This window comes from Portunus trituberculatus, chromosome 40 (genome assembly GCF_017591435.1).
Source record: "Portunus trituberculatus isolate SZX2019 chromosome 40, ASM1759143v1, whole genome shotgun sequence".
Taxonomy (NCBI): domain Eukaryota; kingdom Metazoa; phylum Arthropoda; class Malacostraca; order Decapoda; family Portunidae; genus Portunus; species Portunus trituberculatus.
Window position 1 is genome coordinate 21,720,318 of NC_059294.1, and position 24,472 is coordinate 21,744,789.

General features: G+C 39.6%; 1 protein-coding gene and 1 long non-coding RNA gene across 2 annotated transcripts; one reads left to right on the forward strand and one right to left on the reverse strand.

Moving 5' to 3' along the window:
- The first annotated feature begins 772 nt into the window (after positions 1-772).
- Positions 773-3,351, forward strand: LOC123515949. Its single transcript, XR_006678029.1, has 3 exons — positions 773-2,092; positions 2,216-2,318; positions 3,110-3,351. It is a non-coding gene; the product is annotated as an uncharacterized LOC123515949 (long non-coding RNA).
- A 1,095-nt stretch (positions 3,352-4,446) lies between these two features.
- Positions 4,447-22,935, reverse strand: LOC123515947. Its single transcript, XM_045274882.1, has 5 exons — positions 22,780-22,935; positions 11,265-11,349; positions 9,941-10,111; positions 5,693-5,811; positions 4,447-4,684 (listed from the first exon to the last, which is right to left on the reverse strand). Exons 1-5 carry the CDS (start codon positions 22,876-22,878, stop codon positions 4,595-4,597), a joined length of 564 nt encoding a protein of 187 aa, XP_045130817.1. The 5' UTR covers positions 22,879-22,935; the 3' UTR covers positions 4,447-4,594.
- Between the last annotated feature and the right edge of the window lie 1,537 nt (positions 22,936-24,472).

A 24,472-nucleotide genomic window follows, 5' to 3' on the forward strand; every position in this document is an offset into this window, starting at 1 on the left:
ATATTAAACTAATAATAATGTCTCATACTTTTATTGGTTCCATTGAAAAATCATTACCAGCAGGGTGCATCAGTACCTATCCTGATATAAACAAATCATATACCTTTGTAATATGAAGAATGTCAAGTAAGCCATTGTATCATATACAGTCTACATTCCGAAAGATCTTTTACAGTATCTGGGGAAAAAAAAACCATCTTAGCAGAACGCAGCAATGACAATATACACATGCCCTTGGATGTGTCACGAGCACTAGGAGGATGGAAAATACATGTCCTAATGTTGAAGAGGTTAATTCCTAACAAAAATTGAAGCTAATCTTTAGTAAGTAGTAATGAATTAGTACTTAGTTTTGCTAAGAATGATAGCCAACATCAGAAATCCATTGATGGGAAAGGCAGCCACCAAAGATTGGACCACATCACAAGTGAGGGAGGAAGAGGGACAGTTCATCGGGTAACAATCTTGGCATCTAGTTTATCACATTTTGACACAACACTCTAGAATATGAAACAAAAGAAAACGTTAGTAAAATAGATTGTGGTAGTGTTGATTTAATTTAATTCTGAAAGAGCACTGCTGTGAAATCAACAAACTTTCACTTACAAAAAGAAACATTAGCCTGTTATGTTAATTAAATACTGTTCCTTATGTACTGTATATGAATTCTGTGAGCTGCTGTTCATCAACCCAGGAACAAGAGTTTTGCTTGTTCAATCCCTTTCCCATCCCATCAGGAGGAGGACAGATCTGCTCAACCAGGCATTGCTACTCACTTCCCCTGAAAAGTAGATTTTAAATATGTACTGTTAATAAAATATGCATTCAATATGAAAAGTTCCCTCCTGTGGTCTGTAGGTGGGACATGTAAATATTCTTTACGAATACTTTAAAAAGAAACAAAACCCTTTCCAATGTGGCAAATATGTATGGCTGCCAAATTTCTCTAGCAGCAAAGAATCTCTAGAAGTGTGGGTCATGGCAACCTCCTCCTACAGGCATAGAATCGACGTTTACCCATACTCCTATGGCCACCGACTCCCTGTATACCGTTCTAGCAGATAGCATCATGGCAGCACCACCACAGCCGTCTGTGCTCAGCCAATGCACAAGGCAGCTGTGCTGTTCAGCAGATCCCAATGGCTTCAGTCAGTTTATCCAGAATATCACCAACATTTCACTTGTCAGGGTACAACTCTTATAGTACACTCATGCCCAAGTTTAATGGACTAAACCAGGGGAGTATTGGTCTGACAAGCTGATTTTTGTAATTATCAATGATAAAAAACTAGTGTGAATACCAAGCTAATATCAAATTATGTTATGAAAAACAGTAAAAAATACAGTACTACCTCTAATCAAACACACTATCCAATCTAACAGTGTAAAGTATCTCATTTCCTCAATACTGTAAATATACATCAAGAGAATACTTCACAGCATATTCAGAAGTTTAGATTTTGCCTTATGAACATCTGAAACTTTGATTTTTACATAATACTCTTCACATACACACTTTGCACATGCATTACTTTCCAACATTTTAATCATCTCAAGCTCAAGTACTACAATTTCCTTTTTTAACTTTTTCTCCAGTTGACATGGTTGTAGAAAATTATGATAATTCAAGTGCAACAAGAGCAAAAAGCATGCACTGCTACAGTTCTCCATGTGGACTAAGTATTCTGAGCCTAAGTCCATCTGGATGGGGTTGCTTTGATTAATTCCCTGGCCACGACAATGCCATATCAGTCCTTACACACATTTCTTTGTCTCATTTATCAACTATTTACTACTACTTATGGATTTTGATTACCATATATATATATATATATATATATATATATATATATATATATATATATATATATATATATGTATAATTATGTGCATTCTAATAAGGTTACATAGCGTAATGAAAGTACAGGTTTCCATCTCTTCACGATTGAGTCATATTTCTGAAAACCCGATCAAATAATGAACGATTGGATACTGAACTTAAGGTTTAATGGGATCTAATTTAATGGGGAGAGTAACCCAGGCCTAGCATGTATTGCAAGATACAGAACACTTTTCTGCACCACCCAAAGAGGTACAGTCAACTCTCAATTAACATGAGTTTGAATAATGTGACTTTGATTCAATGCAACTTCATATTTAATGAGATATAATCAAATAATGTAATTTATTTTATTTAATGTGGTTAACTCGACAGGATGACGTCATGCACACCGACACTGCTTCTGGCAGGAACTGCACTGCGACACTCTAGGCCAAGACACTTAACAGCAAATGGAGCAACTTCAGGCTGCAAAATGGTATCCTTCAACATAAAATTGTCTGTCTGTTCATACCGCAGGACTTTCAAATTGTTCATCTATTCATATCATGGGACTTTCAAATTGTTCATCCATTCATACCACGGGACTTTCAAATTCTTCGTCCATTCATACCATGGGGCTTTTGAATTGTCCAGCCATCCATACCGCAGGACTTTCAAATTGCCTGTCTGTCCGTACTGCGGGACTTTCAAATTCTGTCCATATCGCAGGACTTTTAAACTGTTCGTCCATTCATACCACGGGACTTTCAAATTGTTTGTCCATTGCTTCTGAAACCTATTAAACTGAGGCATGAGTGTATAATACTTTGAAAATTTGCAGTTTCAGCCAGTACACCATACATAACTCTGTAGGGTCTATATATACTAAACCTCACTGTTTGGTACTAGAAAGGCTTCAAACAATGAGATATACACCCTGCAAAGGCATATATTTATGTAGGCTTATTGATTGGTATTGATTGGAAAAAATAAATAACAAAAACCTCACCTTCCCAACCTTAAGTAATTGACTGGTTTCTTTAACACGTGATGTGTGTCAGGGACCATGCTGCTCTCGCCCACTGGAGCTCAACTCTTGGCACTGATCAGCTTATGTGGCTTGTTTCTAGGATATAATTTTTGTATCAACATAGATGGCATTATAAATGTATTGAGAGAACATACTACTAATGTATTAGAATTTATATTCATAATGTATCAACATTACTGGTGTTTTTGTATACAGGTAGCATGTGCGTCACTCACCAAGGTTATAACTTTTTCTAGACCATATGAACAGGCTGCTGGACTTCCTAAGCATCTCCTGGCAGGCACCATTCTCACACCAGTACACCGAGGCAGCCATTGCCAAGGTCACCGTCTTGTTCAGCAAATATCCAGGCTACTGGCTCACAGGCTCAGCGACAGTCTAGCAGCTGGATGTGTAATGTGGAATGTGCAGTACGCATCCATGTCCACAAAATATTCTTGTACTTCCATTAATATACAGCAACTAGTCTCCTATTATACTATGGAGATATGAGATAAATAAACATATAAAAAGCATATTTTAAGTCATCCTAATAATATTGTAAGTGGCAAAGTTGAGACACACCAATTCAAGTGCCAAATTTAAACTTACACAATTGCCACATCTGGGATTGAACTTCACCAGTGCTGAGATTGTCACATAACATACCGTCTTCCTTATAACATGACAATCTTATTGCATCAGGTTTCTATTGCTCCTAAGCAACTCTCTATCAATAGCATTATTCTCACATAGTACTTGAATTATTCTGCGTCAGATCAATTATTATTATTTCTTCTGTTATAACTTTCCTTCTCACTACTACAGCCGGCTTGCATTTAACATGAACCTAGCTAACTGACTAGGCTCACTTTTCTCACAAGCCTACCTCCTGACTTACATTTAACTTAAAAGTTGCCTTCACAATTAACTAGGCTCATATTTCCCTCAGGTCTACCTCATTTACAGAGGAATTATTTGCTGAACCACTGCCTCCTACACACAACAATCTTTTACTCCTTTAGTATTATGCACATTTTTTAACCTCATAACATGTACATGACTGAACACCTCCCTCACTATTTCACTTTAAACCTTTCAGTATGTGCCATTGCCTCAAAAGTCACCCTCTTCAATCTGGATCTGTACCCTAATACACTATACATACACATTCTCATGTTGTATATTCCACTGTTCATGCACATCCCAATTCTCTAATAGTAAGCCCAGTAGTGGTTGCTTGAATCTCCATTTGCTTGCTTGAAAAGTTTTCCCTTTATTTTCTAATTTTTGCTATTCTACTCATGGTGGCTAAAATGGAATGGAAGCTTACAATTGAGAAAAAGGTGAGACATGTTCAGCTACTTAAGGAAATAATATGGTAGATATAACATGATATTTAAAAAAAATTCAAGCTGCTGTTCTGAAGAGGAGGAATGCCATTGCATCCACCATAGAAATTCCTGAATGAACGTAATGTCTGTAGTGCAGTTTTCCGTGCTTTGTTATTATTTTGTTTTTGACAATGGCCCATAACTTATGAAAGGTAGACTGCAAGTACTCAAAGAATTGAAGGCATAATCAAATGGTTATGTTTTGTTGTTTGACAAGTTACTTAATTTATTGAAGTTGGGTGAAATTACATCAGCTTACGCAATGGAACAATAAAGTGATATAAAATTTATCAATATTTGAAGCAGTGACATAGCTAACCCCTTGAGAATATTTTCTTTACAAGAATTCTAATCTTCTGTTTTCTTAGGTAATGCTGCAACCTCAGCTTTGGTCACTACAGCATCCATTTCAATGAAGCTCTCTGTCAGTGTGTTTATCTGTGTAGCTGTTAAGGTAAACAAATTAAAAAGATTAAACAATATATGTACCAGAGAACATCTATTTTCCAAAAATCAACCATGAGTGACGAGTTAGGTGAACAAGCAGAACAAGTGGTTTACCCAACATGCACTGCCATTGTATTGAGACAAGGATCTGCTTAGGGAAAAAATTAAGAACAAATAAGTAAACCTCCATCTTTATATAGATATCTGGTGGACTGTCCTCTTCTCATAGCCTAAACAGTTGAAGAAGGTGGCAATTCTCTCCTGTGTTAAGGTGGCTAGCTACTGTATGATTGATAAGAGACTACCGTGCCATGTGAAGTTGTTATTCTTTAATTTAACTCACCTCCTTTTAGTTATTATTTCAATTTCAAATTCCAACACTATGTCACAGTAGTGGGGCAAGAACTTCGTGTGATTTGTGTTGTCCAGTATATATCAGTGTGCCTCTAAGGAGAATGGAAAGTTGCTTGTTATTTGCATTTTTGTTGGTCAGACAGCAAGTGGGGTGGGTGGAAGGGGTTAAGAAATGTTCCATCCCCATCCTCCTCTCCCTGGCCACCAAGAGTGAGTGAGAGCAGCACTACCCCCTATCAGTCCCAGCAAAGAGGGTGTAGATGGAGGATGTTTAGAGCCCAGTACAGAACCAAATACAGTAATTATCAATATATCTCTGATAGTGAGGTAGTAGCTCCCCACCAGTATAGTGAAGAGCCCTCTCAGACCATAAGAGCTAAATTTTGCCTCAAGTACCAAGAGTTAGAGGCTAGGACTCCATGGCGTAAGGTAAATCCACACCATACAGGCAACTAGAGGTCGTTGTGTGATATGGTGAGCATGTGGCTAAGTCGGAGAGGGTATTGAGTCTGGCTAGGTGGATATCTATTGTTGGGCCTAACTTACAAGAGTTATTCTGAACTACAAATTGAATACAGCTTAGAATCACATGATTGTTTATGAACCAAAGCTGTTCTGCATAGCACATACTAGATAAAAGGATACAATATCATTATACTGGTTCAGCAAATTCTTGATTTGTGTGCTCTGCTCGGTAGCCTTTTCCTCCGTCTCTCTCTGATGACCATGAACATTTGTCAATTCTTCATCCAAGTTAGCACAATCTGTGAGAAATATAGATATTTGTCTTAATTGTAGGAAGAAGATGCTTGTTTCAATGTTTAGTTATGCATAGATATTTTGATCTATAAATGTAATGTTGGACTGGCTACTTGAGATTTTGTTAATATCTTTTTTGTGAGGAAACACACATACATAGAGATGACCATGCACCATACCATAGAACTGTTGGCCTTCTGTTAGGATGATAATGATCTAATATTTAGCAGCTGTGCTTTGATTGAATTTTCATGGTATCTAGTTTTCATCCTCATACAGTGTCAGCGGTTGAAGTTGCGACCCACACCAACGCCAATCCAAATATTTACAACATGCATGGAAAATATAATGGATATGATAATGAATAGAAAATTTAGTACATTTATTCCTTTATCAACATCTAATACTTGGCATGGTTACCATGAACATCAATGACAGCTTGAATGCACAACTTGGGCTGGGGAACACCATCTTACTCTGGTGGCTCATTCATATACTGGCAGCCAGGATGTGGAGAACAGTTGCCATGTGGAGACAAATACAAGCAAAAACCTCGTTGATTTTCACTCCTGCTTACCTTAGGATCCTTTCTTTCTTGCTTATGGTAGTTCCGGCCATGTTTGTCCTTCAGAGGACACAGTACGATAAACGCAAGTTTGGGAAATTCGCAGGTAACTGGACACTTAGCAACAAGATGTGATCTTGAGGTACTGAAGTGGTGTTGCTACCACATGACTGCACAACTATTCCAGGGATGCAGGCATTCACAATTCTCAGATGGGCGAGAGCGTGTTGAATATACACTCGACCCTCGAAACAACGGACAAATGCGTGCATGACCCTGTCCGTAGATTGCAAAAGTACGTAAAAAACTGTATAAAATGTATGTAAAATACTTAAAATTTTCTAATTTTTTAATTAGTTCAAGCTTAGGAACCACTGGAAGAGCCTTTCGATTACACTTCACTGGTTTACTAGGTTTAGGAGGCATTTTGGACAGGTTAAGCACTCGTGGGAAGGGTACAAATGCATTAAAAAGCCGTGGTAAGCACTGGACAATGTTCGCTGTTGGTTGAAAACGCACGGACTGAATATTAAACATGGCGGCCAACAGCTGATGATGCGACTGACCCGCCACCTACCGGACAATAATTTGCCGGGAACGGACAATCGCGCCCATTTTAATATTCATCCGTAGATTAAACCGGACTCCAGAATTTGTCCGTAGTTTCCGAAATCCGTTGATGGGAGCTCCGTTGTTTCGAGGGTCAAGTGTACAGCGTTTAGAGTTTAGATGTGCTCACTACCCACTTTAACAGAAGGTTGCAACTTCAACCACCAACACTGTACAGTGGTACCTCACGATAATGGGCTTAATAACTAACTGGTCAAATACCATTTTTTGGGGGGACTACTGGCTTTTTTTTTCCATAAATCCATAGTTCCTGTGTGGCCACATGGATGAATACACATGATGTGATAAAGAAGCTAAAAACCTGCATGCTGGATACCATTGTAACTCGTTTAGTTTGTCTACAATTTACAAAACTTGTGATAAGATGGAGAGTGGCAACTGCTTGCCTGTGGGTAGCAGGAGCAACACTGATCTGAGATGATAAGACCCATGGCCTGCTGGTGTGAACTGCTAGTTAAGTAATTTTGTTTGAATGTTGTTGGGCAAGCGAGGATAATGATACTGCCATACTGAGAGAGAGAGAGAGAGAGAGAGAGAGAGAGAGAGAGAGAGAGAGAGAGAGAGAGAGAGAGAGAGAGAGAGAGAGAGCCTGGGTTGATGAAACCGCAGACGAAAATATGCTAGTGTGACAGTGCTCCAATGGCATACCTCTAACGAGCACTACTTACTGTAATGTCTATGAACTATAAAGTATCACTGTTGACATGTTTTCTCTTTAGCATAATGAGCAAATTGTCCTAAGCACAGCCGCTTCTCCAAACCTCCCCTGGCTCACTCACTCTCACTCTCATTCTCTCCTGAATAAGGTGGTTTAAATATTCAAAACATTTTTTCACATTATTAAAAGTGAGTAAGTTAACAAAAAAAAAGGAAAGGAAGGAGATTTAAGGATCTCACAGACAAATCTCTCCCAGTAATGGACAATTTGCAGTGATAGGGGTCTTGTTCTGATGGCTGTAATATGCATCCATTTGTTATGTGTGTGTTCCCACTGCCAAGTCTAATCAAGTTACCCTTCCTGTGAGACCCTTGTCATCACTAGCCTGCATTGTGATACCATGTGTTCAGAAAATTGTTAACAGTACTCTTCTGGTGTATTATTGACTTGCTTAATGAATTAAATGTTTCTACCCAAGTGACCACTCATCAGATTATTCTTGCCATCACCAGCTATCTCCTCCACGAAAGCTGACATGATGACCCACGTTGATGATGGCAATGATGGTGCATCCTCCACAGCTAAGGGCCTTGCCTAGGACACCACAATCTCCATCCTCCAGGAGGAGGATGGTAAGTAAATCGTGGCCAGCAGGAAGCCACATGTGCTGCAGCCAATGTGATCCACCAAGTTCAGCATAAGAAGCACCAAGAAATATGAATACCAGTCTGTCCTGGCCCTACATCACAAGCATGCATGGTTGAAGATGACCATCAGATCAGACCCAACCTGAGGAAGAGTACATCCACACTCACAGAGACACTATGATAGCTTAGCAGATGAATGTCATCACCACCAAGAAAGACCACACAAGCCCAAGGTTACAAGGTTAATGTTGCTGTATCCTATGGAGAGGCATACCAAAGGCTTAGTGCAGTGGTACCCCTTGGACATGTCCCTGGAAACAGTGAGAGCCCATTAACCATGTAGTGTTTGCTTAGTGTTGGTATAGATGGTGGAATGGATACCAAGAAGGTTGGATCTGGATCCCAGGGTTAGGTACATCTTGAAGCCTTACAAATGAGAGTCCATGTGCTGCTACCAATGCCAACATTATAACCACCATTAAAGGCAGTGGACCAATCTCCTGCCAGGTAAAGCATATGTGGACAACTGCACCCAACAAGGCTAAGTTGAAGCTGTAGTTACAGCATCATGATTCTCCTAAGTCTGGTGGACAATCACCTTGCCAATGACACACTCCTGGACCTTGAAAAGAGATCTGAGCTGGCATTTAATACTGATGCCATTCTGGCTGTGCTGGTAAGGAAGGGCATCCAGGGATGGCTCCCTACCAACACATGGATGGGATGGGTCACTGCAAAGCACCTGAATGCCCAGCTGAGAACTAGCCTGAGTTGGGCCCCTGGCAACCAATGATAACAGAAGTTACCATAATGGAGCTGCCAGCCAGCAAGGCATATTGCATGATGGAGGAGCTGTAGCAGCATGCACTAAGAACTGTAGCCCTGGCCAGCAGCTATGACAGCACCACCTACTATGCAAATTGCTCAGTGGACCCTGAGAGGTGCAACAGGTCTGGCATTGCTTACCAGTGATGAGGGGCTTGCTTGCAGGATATTTGACTATTGCTGTCCAAGAGAGATGCTATACTGCTGAACCTTCTCCACCTCTACAACACTCTGGAGGAGATGTGAGAGAACTTCTGTGGCAAGTAGTATGAGCAATGTTACCACAATGCTTGATAGAACTACCTGCTGTCAAGGAAGCCCCTGTGGTACAGGATAGGCAGTTTTGCAGGCCTTGCCAGGACAACCTTGGTGCTGTGGCATTGTTGCCTCTCTGCCATCACTGTTTGGTCCATCACTGCACAGTTTTCAATGACAAATACAATTGTATATTTCTCTGCTTTGTACAGGCTTATCATGGATGAAATTTCCTCATAGCTCAAGTCTCCTCTCTTGTCCATATTGCCATTAGGCCACAAAACATGAAGGCAACTGGTTGCAGAGGAAGAGGGGCAGGGGGAGCAAAAAACTCACAAACCCTTACATTAGCATGGCTGGCAGGTAACTGGTGGGTATAGCCCCATACTCCCTCCTCTGGCTCTTCCTCCCACATGCTACACATACTTTATGCACCTCAGCTCAGGCTAGCCAGTGTTAAGGGGGTTGAACTGATCTGCCATTGCATTAGCCTGCTCCCAACTAATGCACTGGTGAGTACTACAGTGTAGAGACCGGGGTACAGCTATACTGACCTTTGATATGTTGTGAGTCCATGACATGTTTGAGAGAATTGAGAGTAATCAGTTGGTTATGAAAGGAGCGCAGTTGATCTTCACGACCAAGCACCAAATCCAGCTTTACATTATCACACACTTCCAGGCCCTCGCCGTACTCTGGATCTAGGTATCGCTCCAGCTCATCAACTGAGGAAGGAAGTAACTGTTAATATCTACAGATTTAGAGAACAAATCTTTTATCAATGCATATGTAAATGTGTACACATGTGACTACCAACAAGCTAATATTAGTTTGTTGTAAATAAATGTCATTATATGTAAGTAATTTGATTACCTGGAATTATCCCCAAAATTTACTGATTTGTGTAAACAGGCTGTGTCACTATCATACACAATCAAACCACTCTTACTACAGTAAAAATACTGTAAATACTGTTGTTTATATTGTTTTCATCTCCATAATAAAATATTGAAAATAATTGTGAAAGATCAAAGCCAAAAAGGAAAATGGAGCTGAATTTGAGTGTTTTGCTTACATCGAATGGTAAGGAAAATGAGTAGGAAAAATTGGAGCCTTTCTCAAGTTTTAATGATGGTGACAGAGAAAATAAAATGAAGTTGTGGCACAGAAGGATGTTGGCATTGCAAAGTGGATTGAAAGCTATGGAAAACTGAGCATAAAATGTAAAACTAAAAAATGAATACAATGGTATGGAATTGGATTTCAAAGAATGTAGTAAGAAAGAAGAAGGAAGTGCCAAGACAGTAGTTCATCTAAGTGAAAGGCAAGCTGTGTGGAAAAAGCTAAAGAGAAAACATGCAGTTTGAGAGGAAAATTGAAAAGTTAGGAAAATAAGCAAGTTAGAAAGAAAACTAGAAAAAAGTAAGTGTAAATTTCCAAAATAGCAAAACTGGTAGAAGTCATATCAAGAGTAATGAATCTGTTGTCAGGGAGACAGCAGATACGAAAATGCATTACTGTATTTAAACTGAAGGAAAACAAGATCAACAAAACAGTGATATATAGAGTTGAAAGAGGAAGTAAACAAAGTGGTAGGAAAGTAGAAAAGGAAGAGAGATATCTGGTTAATGAGATAGGAGAATATCATAAAGTATGAAAATACAAAGAACACTAAAGAAATAATAAGAAAAAACTTTGAAAAAATAAAAATCACAGTAAAATGCTGAGGAGGCTCTGGCATAGACCTGGAGGCTTGCTAAGGATCAAATCCAATTACTTCTTCACATAAATAGGAGATAGTTTATAAAATATGAAATATTCTTTCATTGAGTCACTGTCAAGTCAGACTCACCACATGATGACAAGAGTAACACTCACGTCTCTTCATCACCATCATCATGCGATCCCTGGTACCCAAAGCGCTCCCAAGACGACTGCCCAGAGAGGCCATTGTTGACACAACCTAGGGATTCAAAGATTAAGAATGGTATACTCAAGCAATAAGTAAGCAACCACAAAGACATTACCATAATACTAGGCTGGAGAGTGCAACATTTGTGGCATGAAATACACAAACAGGCAAAGAAAGATGTTGGTTGAGTTGCAATTCAATTAACTCAACAGTTACCAGTATTGGTAAAGAGTATCACCAAGATGATTGGTCACAGATGCATTAAAAGCAGTGACATTCTGAAAAGAGACAACACTCTGTGGCAAGGAATTCTAAGTATTTAATGCCTATTATGCTGAATGACCTCATATCTATCTGAGAGTGAACACAGAAAATTTTGTACCGATGCCCTCTCATGTCAGTAATAGATGGGTGATGAAATGAGTCTTAAGGTTTTATTGAAGAATCTCAAAAAAAAAAAAAAAATCTCCAAATATTTAATCATATCATGAAGAAGTCTGTCTTGAATGGAGTACAAAATAAGAGATTTCAAGCATTCTTGCCAACAAGATATTCTATTTTCCAGAGTGATGAAGAATACTCTAAAAATGGTTGTATGCGAATGGTGAAGAGAGATAACATGAACGAAGATTGATAATTAACTGTGGACTTCAAGATATTCTCTGCCACTCTGCTTGCTTTATGCACAATATTAGCTACATGTTGGTGAAACTTCAAAGAAACATCAACCATGATGCAAAAATTCATGACAGCTTCTTTGGTTGACATTACCCTACCATCAAGGAGGTAATGACCTGAGACACCCAGTAAAGACCAATCCACTGGCTTCCTTTGTAATCTTAATAATGCACACTTGGAGCAATTCACTTGTAGTCCCCAAGAGGTAGCCACTTGGTGTAAAGTGTTGATATCGCCTTGACATGATGCCATTTCTCTCAACTGACTAGGACCAGAGGAGGCGCTGATGCCAACATGAAGCTTAAGGTAGTGAGCAAATAATTTAAGAGCAGAGGTGATATTGTAATTAATATAGTTAATATAAATAAGAAAGAGATGGCCCACAACAGAGCCCTGGGGAACTCCACTAAGAACCTCCCTTAAATGGCTGTGTTAATTATTAACCACCACACACATACTTCTATCAACCAGAAATTCCTTGATCCAATAAACCAATTTACCTTTGATGCCAAGACTGAACAGTTTGTCTAAAAGAACAAAATGGCACACTGTGTCGAAAGCTTTTGAAAAGTCCAAAAAAAGTAAGTGGACATTGAGACTGATCCAGCCAAGAAGTAAGATGGTGTTAGAATTAACTGGTTCTCAATTGATCTGCCAGACCTAAAGCCATATTCATCTTCATTAATAGATTATTAGACTAGGTGTAGTCATAGATAAATCTGATTAAAATGCATTCCACTGTCTTTACACAAGTGGAATAAAGAAACAGATCTATACATCAAAGGGTTGTGACGTGAGCTTCTTGAAAATAGGAGATACCCAAGATTTTCTCCAATCAAGAGAGAGTTAACTTGTCTCATAAGATTTGTGGAAAAGGAGTGGATACGTCAATTCAGACACACAAGCCTTCAAAAGATAGGAGTGAATTGCATCCGGGCCCATTGCAGAAGAAGGGTCAAGTTTAGATATGGTATTGTTAATGTGGTCATGAGAAAAAACCTATCATCCATCCACAAGGAGACAGGGTCTGTGGCTGGGACAATGTGAACACTGAGGCAAAAGAGTTGACAAATGTATCAGCCATTGTTTTTGAGTCTAATCTTATCTCCACTAACATCCCTAAGGGGGCACACTGGGAGTACCCATATTTTTTCACCTTATGTATACGAATGAAACACCTTTGGGTTTTTAGTAAGGAATCTTTGAGGTGCAATTCACAACGTGATTGATTTTCAGTGCAAAATTACGACATTGGAAATTGCCATTAAGAAAATCAGAGCAGAGTTCCTACCATGAATGACTTCTTTGCTGTTTCAGTGTTCAGGAAAGATTTTCAGGCCAGAGTGGAGAAGAGCTCCTGTCTAAGGTTTTCAGAGGGACATATGCTTCGATGGGTTAGAACTTAGAATATTTTGAAGTTGGCAAATTCAAAGTCTCAATCAATAACTGACAAATGATCACTTATAATGGCACAATTCCTTCTGTGCCAAAGATGGAATGAAGTGGTATAGTAAGTGGTTAAATCTTGTTGAAAAAGGTAGCTGAAAGAGACAGGATTGTGACCACAGTAAGGATATATGGTAACACACAGAGTTCACCTACTCTACCTTCCTCTGAAATAAAGAATTAAATATGCTTACAGAAGGGACAAATGTAAACTCTTTTACCAACTGAGTCAAGACTAGTCATAAAACACTGGTAAAATTGAAGATCAATGATTGGTTGAAGTTTCCTAGTACAATAATTTCTTTATAAGAACAGAAGTACAATAAAAAGTTTAAAAGGTGGGCATTTTCACTAGCAGTATATGACCATCCTGGCATGCATTTGTCAAAGTTTGATGAAAGACTTTTCTATTGTTTTAACCAGTTGGGATTAAATCACTTGGTTGTTGAACCAACCACATATTCATCCAGTAATGTATTAGATTTGATCTTGACAAACAATGAAGAGAAAGTGGGAAAGGTAAAAGTCCTCTCCCCCATTTCCTCATTGTGTTCACAGTCCTACTCACAATACTTGAATTTTCTAAGACTTGCCACTAGTTAGTACAGTAGTAAAAATTTTAGGCAATGGCAGAGGGGAAATTATCCATTGATCAAAATTAGTTTAGATTCCATTGATTGGCACTTTGGATTTGCTTAATTGAATGTAGAACAAATGTATTCATCTTTGTTGTCAGTAGTGTATCCATTGATTAACTTTTATGTCCCTTTTCCAGAATCAAATGCTCATGTGCCATCTCTTAACCAGCAACTGACTCATCAGCTTAAGCTTTGACACTCTCACTTGTGGGATGTTTATAAGCAGTTAAGGTCCCGTTTTGGGAGGAATTCTGAAGTTGCCCACAAAGGCACTCCAAGAATTTCTTGGAATTAATTATCAATACAGACATTATTTTATCTCTAAACAATCTGATCCTGAAGCTTATTTAGTTACCAATCTTAAATAGAACCCCAAATTGTTTTATTCTTATATTAGAAGTAAGAAAGTGGGTATACCCCTTATTGGTCCTCTGAAGATTTTGGCAGGCTAAATAGTTACAGATCCTCAATCTATGGCTAATACCTTTGCAGGTGAATTTTCATTAGTATATACTGTTGTAGTCCCAGATTCTCCTTTGAACACTATTTCAAGAACATGACTCACCATAGTTGACTTGGTTATATCTCATGATGATGTTAAGAAGGCACTAGACACATTTGGACCTTAATTCCTCCATTGGACCTGACGACCTGCATCCTTATTTATTAGTCTTGTTCAAACAGTTAGTCTTATTCCATCTGGCTGATATTTAAGAAATCATTGGTGTAGCCGCCGTTAATGACTGTTAACGGCGGCTAGAGAAAGAAAGAAAGAAAGAAAGAAAGAAAGAAAGAGAGAGAGAGAGAGAGAGAGAGAGAGAGAGAGAGAGAGAGAGAGAGAGAGAGAGAGAGAGAGAGAGAGAGAGAGAGAGTGTTTACACCAGTTTGACCTGCGAGAGAAGGGTCATGCTGACGCCTCCCTTCCCTTCTTATCAGTAACTTCATTAAGCTCCATAGGCATAGCTCTTTCCTTAAGTTTTTGCCTCAGTAAAGGCACTCTGCAATGCTATCTCATTCCACCGGGAACATAGCTGGTGAAAGGACGCTCGCTCACGACTCTTACATTCATGTGGTGCGTTACTGTGCTGGAGACAACGCTATTGGTGTTGTGTGTCACTGATTGGAGATAACGCTGTTGGGGAAGCAAGTGCAAGGAGCGACCTATGGAGTTATCATAGACGCCGATTGTTCCCGCTATGCCTTCGTATTTTTGTGTACAGGCAACCCCCGCTTAACGAAGGTTCATACAATGAAATTTCGCTGCAACGAAGGTTTCCTTTAACTACCATCTGCTCGTTTAACGAACACCAAACTCGCTTTAAGAAAATTTTATCCAGGTAATTTTTTCCATGTTTGAAAGCCCCGCCGTATCACGCAGACTGACAGGAATTTGAATACACCAGCTCCTCTCTTGGACAAAACGCGCACTACTTACTTCCCCCTAGTTCAAAATAACAGCGTCAGCAGCAGCTCGTCTTCCCTCGCTCTACATGCCACCAAAACGCCCTGCAATGTTGCCTAGCATTGCTAAGAAGACCAGGAAGTCTCTTACTCTTGAAGTGAAGCTGGATACTATTCACAGACATGAGAGGCGAGAAAATTAATAACATTGCTTCCCACCATGGCTTGATTCCATCTACTGTCTACCATTTTCAAGTCAGCAGACTCTATTAAGAAGGCTGGTGAGATCATATCTTCCTTGCAAGGTAAAAGAACCACCTGAACTTGTAACTCTGCAATGAATAAAATGGAAAACCTTGTGGAAATGTGGTACATAAGTTTTGTATGTGATACAATGATGCACCCTTTGTTTACATCCCACAGGTTGCCAGCTAGGGTATTTCCCACTCCACTCTCCCTCCCTTCATAAATTTAAGATCATCAACATTATAAATTTACTTACATACATACATTAGTGTACATTATAATGACTTAGTCTTAAATCAAACTACTTAAATGTTTAACTTCATAATCTTTACTTTCATTAAACCTTTGACTGTACAGTAAGTCCTCGTTATATGGTAGTTCTTTATCCGGTAAATTCACAGTTACGGTATTTGGAAATTACTACCCTCAATTCGATATACACTAAGAAAAATTCACAGATACGGTATCTGCTCACGTCATCTGAGAGGGCCCAGCACGGAGGAGCAGGGGTGATGACGTCATCGACGCCACACTTCACCGCCACTCACAATACTGACTTTAACTTGAACACCCTTGAAGCCTATTATTATCTCTTCCCCTCCCCCCTTTTTTTTTTAACGGCATTACATATTACTTACATGCATTATTAATTAGACGAATAAATGGAATATTAAAGAGTCTACTGTAAGCACAAATATATTCATAATAATCATGGCAAACACTAAAAGCCTACTACCAGCGGCAAACCATGCAGCAACTGGTAAAGGGCACAGATGGGTATGGCAAGACCACTATCAGTGAATGGTGGAAGTCGTATAACATCAAGCACGCCTTAGATAGCATCAAGTCATCTTGGGACGAAGTGAAGATATCTACCATGAACTTGGTGTGCAATAAAGTATGGCCAGAATGCGCGCACGACTTCCCAGGCTTCACTGAAGACGACATTGGTGCGATCAGAAATGACAGTAAATCTGTGCCAAAAGGCTGGCTTTGAAGAAGTTGATGATGATAATGTTCAAGATCTTTTGGAAAGCCATGCTGAATCTCTTTCAAATGATGAACTTATAGAGCTAAACAAGGCATCACAGGAGGCAGAAAAAGAGGGAAACGAGGAAGAAAAACCTGTGCATGGCCTGGACAACAAAACTCTTACAGAATGTCTCGGTGGTATCGAAAAAGCTCTGGAAACCCTGAAGGAACGTGACCCAAATCCTGCCAGGAGTAACAAAGTGGCTCATGACGTAGAGAAAAGTGTCAAGATTTATCAAGAAATCTATGATGAAAAAACAAGAAAAACTAAACAGTCCTCCATCTACTCGTTCTTCAACCCAGTCAGACATGCCATCCCTATCATATCTGCCGACCCTGCTACAGCTGGCCCTTCCTCAATATCCTCTTTCTTCAAACCATTGAAACGTGCCGATCCTACTACAGCTGGCCCTTCTACATCTGCTTCCGACAGTGTGGACAACGTCTTATCCTTGTCTGCCCACTCGGCGGAAGATGAGTAAGGGCTGAAATCCCTACTGTCCCTTAGCCTCAGGAAGGACATCATCTGATAGAATACATGGTGATTGAAAGGTAAATAAAAACATTTTCTGTTTATTTCTTTTGTGCAGTACTTTACTTTTTTTTTTTATATAATTTCTTAATGATTATTTTCATGTATTTTAATTTCTGTAGGGGTGACTTTTGACGTGCTGGAACGCATTCCCTATTATTACAAGTTATAATGGGTTTGGTATACGGTAAATTCGATATGTGGTAAGGTTTTCAGGAACGCATATGTGCCGTATAACGAGGACTTACTGTACTATGATGCACTCTCGCTTTGTTAACTAAATGGAAGCTCAAGTCAGGGGTTAAACTTGTTATGATTGGTTCGCTTAACGAAATTTCACTTTTTTAGGAACGTAACCCCTTCGTTAAGCGGGGTTGCCTGTATTAACATATTATATTTTGTTCACGTATTAATGTCTCTAATGTCATACTGATGTGTATTGGGTTTTTTCTGATGTCATGTGACGGTTTAGGTTTAGGGGAAGTATAAACTAACGCATTTGCTACGTCGACAAAGCGAAGAGTGGACTGTAATGTAGCTGATATGTTAATTCTACAGGTTTGACCGGAACTCAATAAAGTGTGGTACGAGTTTGACGCAGTGATACCAGTCACCTTGCCAAAAGCGCTTGTTATAGCGCTTACAGTCAAACACAGAGGGAATTGGACGCTGATATGACAAGGTCATCCTAAGGACTGAATCATCTGGACAGCGACTCGAGCCACGGGAGGAGTAGTAGGTGGGCAATCCGATAAGGAGAAGGTGTGAGTAAAATCTACAGAAGTGCCCACTAGGAGTTCGACCTTAACCAGCGTACAGTGTCGTCAAAAAGTCTATGGAATCCACACTTAACATTCGACAATGGAGGGTGCAATGCCATGAAAAAAATCCACGGTTTAGGCCATCTTTTTGTTTAGTGATAAATTCTACAGTCCTGAAAGGGAAGGGATACTGAAGAAAGGTTTACTCTCACTGGCGCAAAGCACAGAGGATGGTATGGGCACTTGGGGAGCATGGAACAGCGAACCGATTCATGGGCCTGGGCCTCGAGTGATGAGGATTCAAATAACACTGGGTCCCAAAGTGGTGAGGATTTGAATAACAGAAAGGCTATCAACTCATGGGCTCTACATGATGAGAATCCAAATAACCCTGGGCCTCAAAATAAAGAGGATTCAAATAATAAGAAAGCAAAAATCAATTCACAGGCATCAAAGGATAAGGATTCAAATGACCCAGAGCCTCAAAGTGATGAGGATTCAAATAATAAGAACTCACGAGCATCAAAGGATGAGGATTCAAATAACCATGGGACTCAAAGAGATAGGGATTCAAACAACTGGATTGCAAAATTCAACTCATGGGTCTCAAAGGTTGGGAATTCAAATGACCGGAACGATGAGGATGAGGATTCAAATAACCCCGGGCCTCAAGGTGTTGAAGATTCGAATAACTGGAACTCACAGGTCTCGAGTGATGAAGATTCAAACAGCTGGGAGGTTGGTAGAGAGGGCCATAGATTAAAGCTGAGAGCTTTAACTGACGGGTACGGTACAAACTCACGTAGGGCACGCGAGCTCGTCAGACTGAGCCATGGTGATCAAAAAGAACACAGAGAGACAGGTGGGGGAAGGCCTGTGCTCCCAAGTGAGGCAGGTATGTGAGTTGAGAGACGGTGTGCACTTCAGGGTTTGCCTGTCAGGAACTGCCATGATAGTCCAGAGGAACACCATAACACCGATGAAGGGGATACTAGGGCTCCACCTTAATTGAGGAAACACCAGGAGACGAAAGAAGAGTACACTGGATCTTCACGGAGAAAGTTCATACGACAGGAAGCGGGAGATAATTGCAAAGATGGAAGCAGTATAGCCTTGGTTGAGACAGTGCGTATGATGCAAGAAAAACACCCAATACACATTAGCATGACATTAGAAATATTAATACGTGAACAAAATATAGTACAGGGTGACCCAAAGTGAATGCAATCCATAAAAGTACCCACAACTGATACAAATGTGAATGGATTGAGTTTATTTTTTACACACATCAACATAAGATGATAACAATTAAGTTCTGAAAGTTTGAGTAATTTTGATTGGGTGATCCACATGTCAGTGACGTTCAAAGGTATGCTCCAAATGTCCACCGTGTTGACGGAGACACTCCTGAATGCGCCGTGCAAAATTGTTCACCACGCGGACACACTCTGCCCATTACACTCAGTTAAATGTACTGCCTGGGTGGCCATGTCAAAGCATGGCATCATTGGTCCTTTTTGGTTTGAGGATGAACAGGAAAGGTCTGTCACGGTCAACACAGACCATTACATCGAGATCCTGAGGAAGTTCTGGGCAAGACTCGGGAGACGTGATCGACTCATTTGTGCAGAGCAATGGTTCCAGCAGGATGGGGCCACCCCACACACATCAAACCAAACACTAACCTGGCTGCAACAACGCTTTCAAGAGCGACTGATCAGCAGAAGATGTGACCCCGAGTGGACCCCGCACTCACCTGACCTTAACCCCCCAGATTTCTATCTGTGGGGTTATTTGAAAGACCACGTCTATGAGAACAACCCCCAGACAATCAAGGACTTGAAAGCTGCAATAACAACAATAATCAGGGAGATTCCAGGGGCAGAGTGTGTCCGCGCGGTGAACAATTTTGCACGGTGCATTCAGGAGCGTCTCCATCAACGCGGTGGACTTTTGGAGCATACCTTTGAACGTCGCTGACATGTGGATCACCCAACCGAAAGGACTCAAACTTTCAGAACTTAATTTTTATCATCTTATGTTGATGTGTGTAAAAAATAAACTCAATCCATTCACATTTGTATCAGTTGTGGGTACTTTTATGGGTTGCATTCATTTTGGGTCACCCTGTATGTTAATACACAAAAATACGTACGCATAGTGGGAACAGTCGGCGTCTATAACAACTCTGTAGGTCGCTCCTTGTACTTGCTTCCCCAGCAGCGTTATCTCCAATCAGTGACGCACAACACCAATAGCGTTGTCTCCAGCATGGTAACGCACCACACGAATGTAAGAGTCGTGAGCGAGCGTCCTTTCACCAGCTATGTTCCCGGTGGAATGAGATAGCATTGCAGAGTGCCTTTACTGAGGCAAAAACTTAAGCTTCATTAAGCTGCCTATGGAGCTTAATGAAGGTATTGATAAGGGGGAAGGGAGGCATCAGCATGACCCCTCTCTCGCAGGTCAAGCTGGTGTAAACACTTACTCTCTCTCTCTTTCCCTCTCTCTACACTCTCACCCTCCCTCCCTCTCTCTCTCTTTCTCTAGCCGCCGTTAACAGTCATTAACGGCGGCTACAATTGGATACTAATATGATGCCTTATATCAGGAAATACTCATTAGTGGTTCTTATCTTCAAAAAGGGTTCCAAATATGTTCCACTGAATTACAGACCAGTATCTTTAACTTGTGTACTTTCTAAATGTATGGAATGTGTAATCTCTGAACATGTATTTTCTTAGGTGAATGTAAATAATTTACTAGATGCTAATCAGCATGGCTTCAGAGCTGGGAGGTCCATAGAGGATCAGTTGCTCCTTACATATAATGACATTAGTTACTAAATGGACAGACCAAGGATGTAATATAGACTTAATCTTATTTGACTTCTCTAAAGCAATTGATGTAGTTGTATATGAATTTTTGTTCAAGAAATTGCTTAAGTTAGAGATAAGAGGAAAAATACTGCATTGGATACATGAATTCTTAACCAACAGTGAGGTGGGAGTTATTGTCAATCATAAAGTAAGCAGATCCCAACCAGATGTAACTGGAGTCCCACAGGGATCTGTTCTTGGCTCTCTCTTGTTTTTGTTTTATATTAAATTCTTGAATAATGATGTTAATTGTTCAGCCAAAGTCTTTGCTGATGACTTAAAACTATATGTTCAGGTCCAAATGTCAAGCAGAGAAGCAATTAAGCATAGTGTGGAGACTTGTCAAAGGGATATTGACACTCTGTACCAAGTGGCTAGATCCTGGGGGTTATCTCTCTTACAAATGAATCCTACCAAAATGAGTTGTCCTCCACTTTTGTTGGAAGTATATTGATTTGTCTAGACTTGAAGATGTGGCTCATTATTATTTAGGAGGTGACATGTTACCAGAAAAGGCCATTTCTCAGGATTTAGGTATCTCACTGAAGTTCCACAGTTCCACAAACATATTCATACTATTACATGTAAAGCCTCTGCTGTAGCAAATAACCTGTTGAAACCCACTGTTAACAGCGATTGCACATTTGTGACTACCTTGTTTACCTCTCTGATAAGCCCTTTCTTAGAATACAGCTTGAATATATCAAAGATGTTAAGGCACTTCAGTCTGTCCACCATCAATGGACAAAATGTGTTGATTGTCTTGAGAATTTACCCTATTATGATCGTCTTAAGGCTCTGAATTTATTTTCTGTTAAAGGGGATTATTAAGTCGTGACATTATTAAGATGTGGCAAATTGTAACTGGAAAATCTTTGTTAAGTTTTAATGATTTTTCTTCCACCCAACTTTTAGCACTACCAGAGGCCATCAACACAAGTTAGAACATGTTTGCACTAGCCTAGACATCAGGAAATGCTCATTTGAGATATGCAATATTGGCCTTAGGAATTCCCCCCCTGAGTCTGTTGTTACTGTCCCAGTCTCAAGTCATTCAAACCTGCTTCAGCATCTCATCTTGGAAATTTACTTTTTGAATGAATTACTAATGAGGTTGTTAATTTACCTCATTACTTATTGTTGTTCATGATGCACTCTCCAGCTCTTTTGTATTGTTAATCTGAGTTATGGAGTACTGATGTGCCAGCTAACTGGCACATCAGCAGAGTGGGGCTTCTTTGCCCCTTACCCAAGTTAGAGGGTCAGGAAGCCCACTAGGTAAGAGAACCAGGTAAGGGATAATAGGCACCAAGGTAGGGCGGTGGCGAGTTGGGAGGCAGGGGTGGGTAAGGTAGCTTACTCGTGTGTTAGAATAGCGGGGAACTGTGCTGATATTTGCCAGACACTTCAAGGAACATAATTAGTGTACAGCTAGAGGAAGTGCAAAATGGGACGAACACAGTTGTACATGATTGATCACAGGTAGTAACTGATGTCTGGAAAGTAAGTAGAGTTATTGCAAGAAAGCCCAGCCAGTCATTAAAGGATGGAAAACAAAGCCAACGGTTACAAAGAGTACAAGACAGGCTCCAACACACCGCCACCTACACAGGAGTAAGAGTGCGTGTCATGACCGCTGTAAACATTCAAAAACCCACACACCACTAAACACACATCTCACTACATCCCAATAGACGTGACAATGGCGTTAGAATAAGGAAAACGGCGAATATCAATCTGCACACCTGTCAACAACCTTGGTTGGGATGACTCACACCTGCCGCCATCTCTACATGTCCCTCCTCCCACACCATGGCATTAATACACTGCAGATATTCAGTATTCATATGAATCAATGTTTACTGCACCTCAGGGTACTCCTCATCTTTGGGTAGAGGGCCAAATATCTTCTCCTCAAGCAGTTTCACCCGGTTCTCCAGATCTGTCAATCCCCGCCCCTCTGCCATCTTCGTCTGATGATGATGATTGTGGTGGTGATTCCAATCATTGACTTTCTTTACTTTATACGGGTAAACAAGTTTCTATGTTTACGTGGCGTGCAAGATCTTCATTTGAAATTATTTAATTTACATAGGAAATCACATAGCACGTATTTAATACTATAAGCCAAGTATTTATGTCGTGTTAATTTTCACATTCCTCCATACCTCCACAAAAAAAAAAAAAAAAAAAAAATCCCAGTGAAGGCGCCTCTCATGGCAAAGACTAACTTTCGAATGATATCTTGGTATTTATATGATGCTCCAAAACAGTGACGAGCATGACAAAGTTTTCAACCTCACATGTTAAATATCTACACAGACAATACTTTGTCCAACATGAAATCTCAATGGCAAAGTCTGAAGACATCGTTCTAACTAAAGCTCCATTTACGACCAAAGACAAAGGACAAAATATACACTTACCTTAATTCACAGTTTTATTTTCAAGTAACAAAATTTAATATAAGAGCATATTTGAAAAGCTATAATGACTTCCCTAAAACTATATTTTTAATTATAAAAGGAGTACACAATTAATCCTCAGTAAAACTTCATTATACTGGCCTTGAATATACAAAGACAGAATTCTGTGAGTAGCTCTCTGATTTTCAGTTATGAATATGGTAATATATTACAATAATATCCAACTATGTTCATTATACAATCACAAGAAGAATGCACCAATCTCTTAATCAAATTATACACACAATATCCAGAAATACAACCCGTCCTCAGACTAATAGTATGAGCTACTTACCCACACTTCTCACATTTTTATATGTATTCCCCTACTATTTTCTTTTGATTTCTCATTAGTTTGATGATAATGCTATCTAAGTATTTTCTTTAGCACTGGTGTTACACTGGACATGTTAATACTTCAGTTTTGACGTTCACCATAAATTTACAAAAGCATGCAGATTACCAAAACTATCAAATGGTACACGATAGTTGTTAATAAAATACATATGTATCACAATGATTTAAGTGTAACAATTCTGATGAACATCACAATATCTCAGTTAGAGTCTCCTGTGCAACACACAATTCTACAATTATAGAAATGGCAAACTTTATATCTGGCAACACTAATATCAACAAAGACATAGATATGCATTTCACTCATAAATACATAATTCACATTCCCTTTTCTGTTCCTTCGTTAAGCAATGTTTGTACTACATTATTCTGGAAGTTGAGATGTGAGAACTAACAAACAATTGCATCACAGATCACCTGAAGAGAAGGATGATCATATTGCAATCTTGGATGTCTTGAGATTGCTTTTGTCATGTCATCAGAACACCTGTGACTATTAAATTGCTTACAACTTTGTTGTCCTCAAGCCCTATAGCCTACCTTTGTTCTTTTTATCTAATTCTAATCTTTATGAAGATAATTTTGGTGAAGTTCTTACTAAAAACAACAGTAACAAACTTACTTGATTTCTGTGCAGATAATTTTAGTGAAGTTTCTTGGTAAAATGAGTAACGGGCTCAACTTCTGAGCCATCATATGACAATCCTTTACTTCAATAATGACATTTAACATTCCAATA

Excerpts from the sequence above, each read along its gene's own strand:
- LOC123515947 (XM_045274882.1), bottom strand. The coding sequence starts at position 22,878 with ATGGCAGAGGGGCGGGGATTGACAGATCTGGAGAACCGGGTGAAACTG. Across the intron at positions 10,112-11,264 it reads GATGATGGTGATGAAGAGAC|TTGATGAGCTGGAGCGATAC; the intron begins GTGAGTGTTACT and ends TTCCTTCCTCAG. Across the intron at positions 5,812-9,940 it reads GGACTCACAACATATCAAAG|ATTGTGCTAACTTGGATGAA; the intron begins GTCAGTATAGCT and ends TATTTCTCACAG.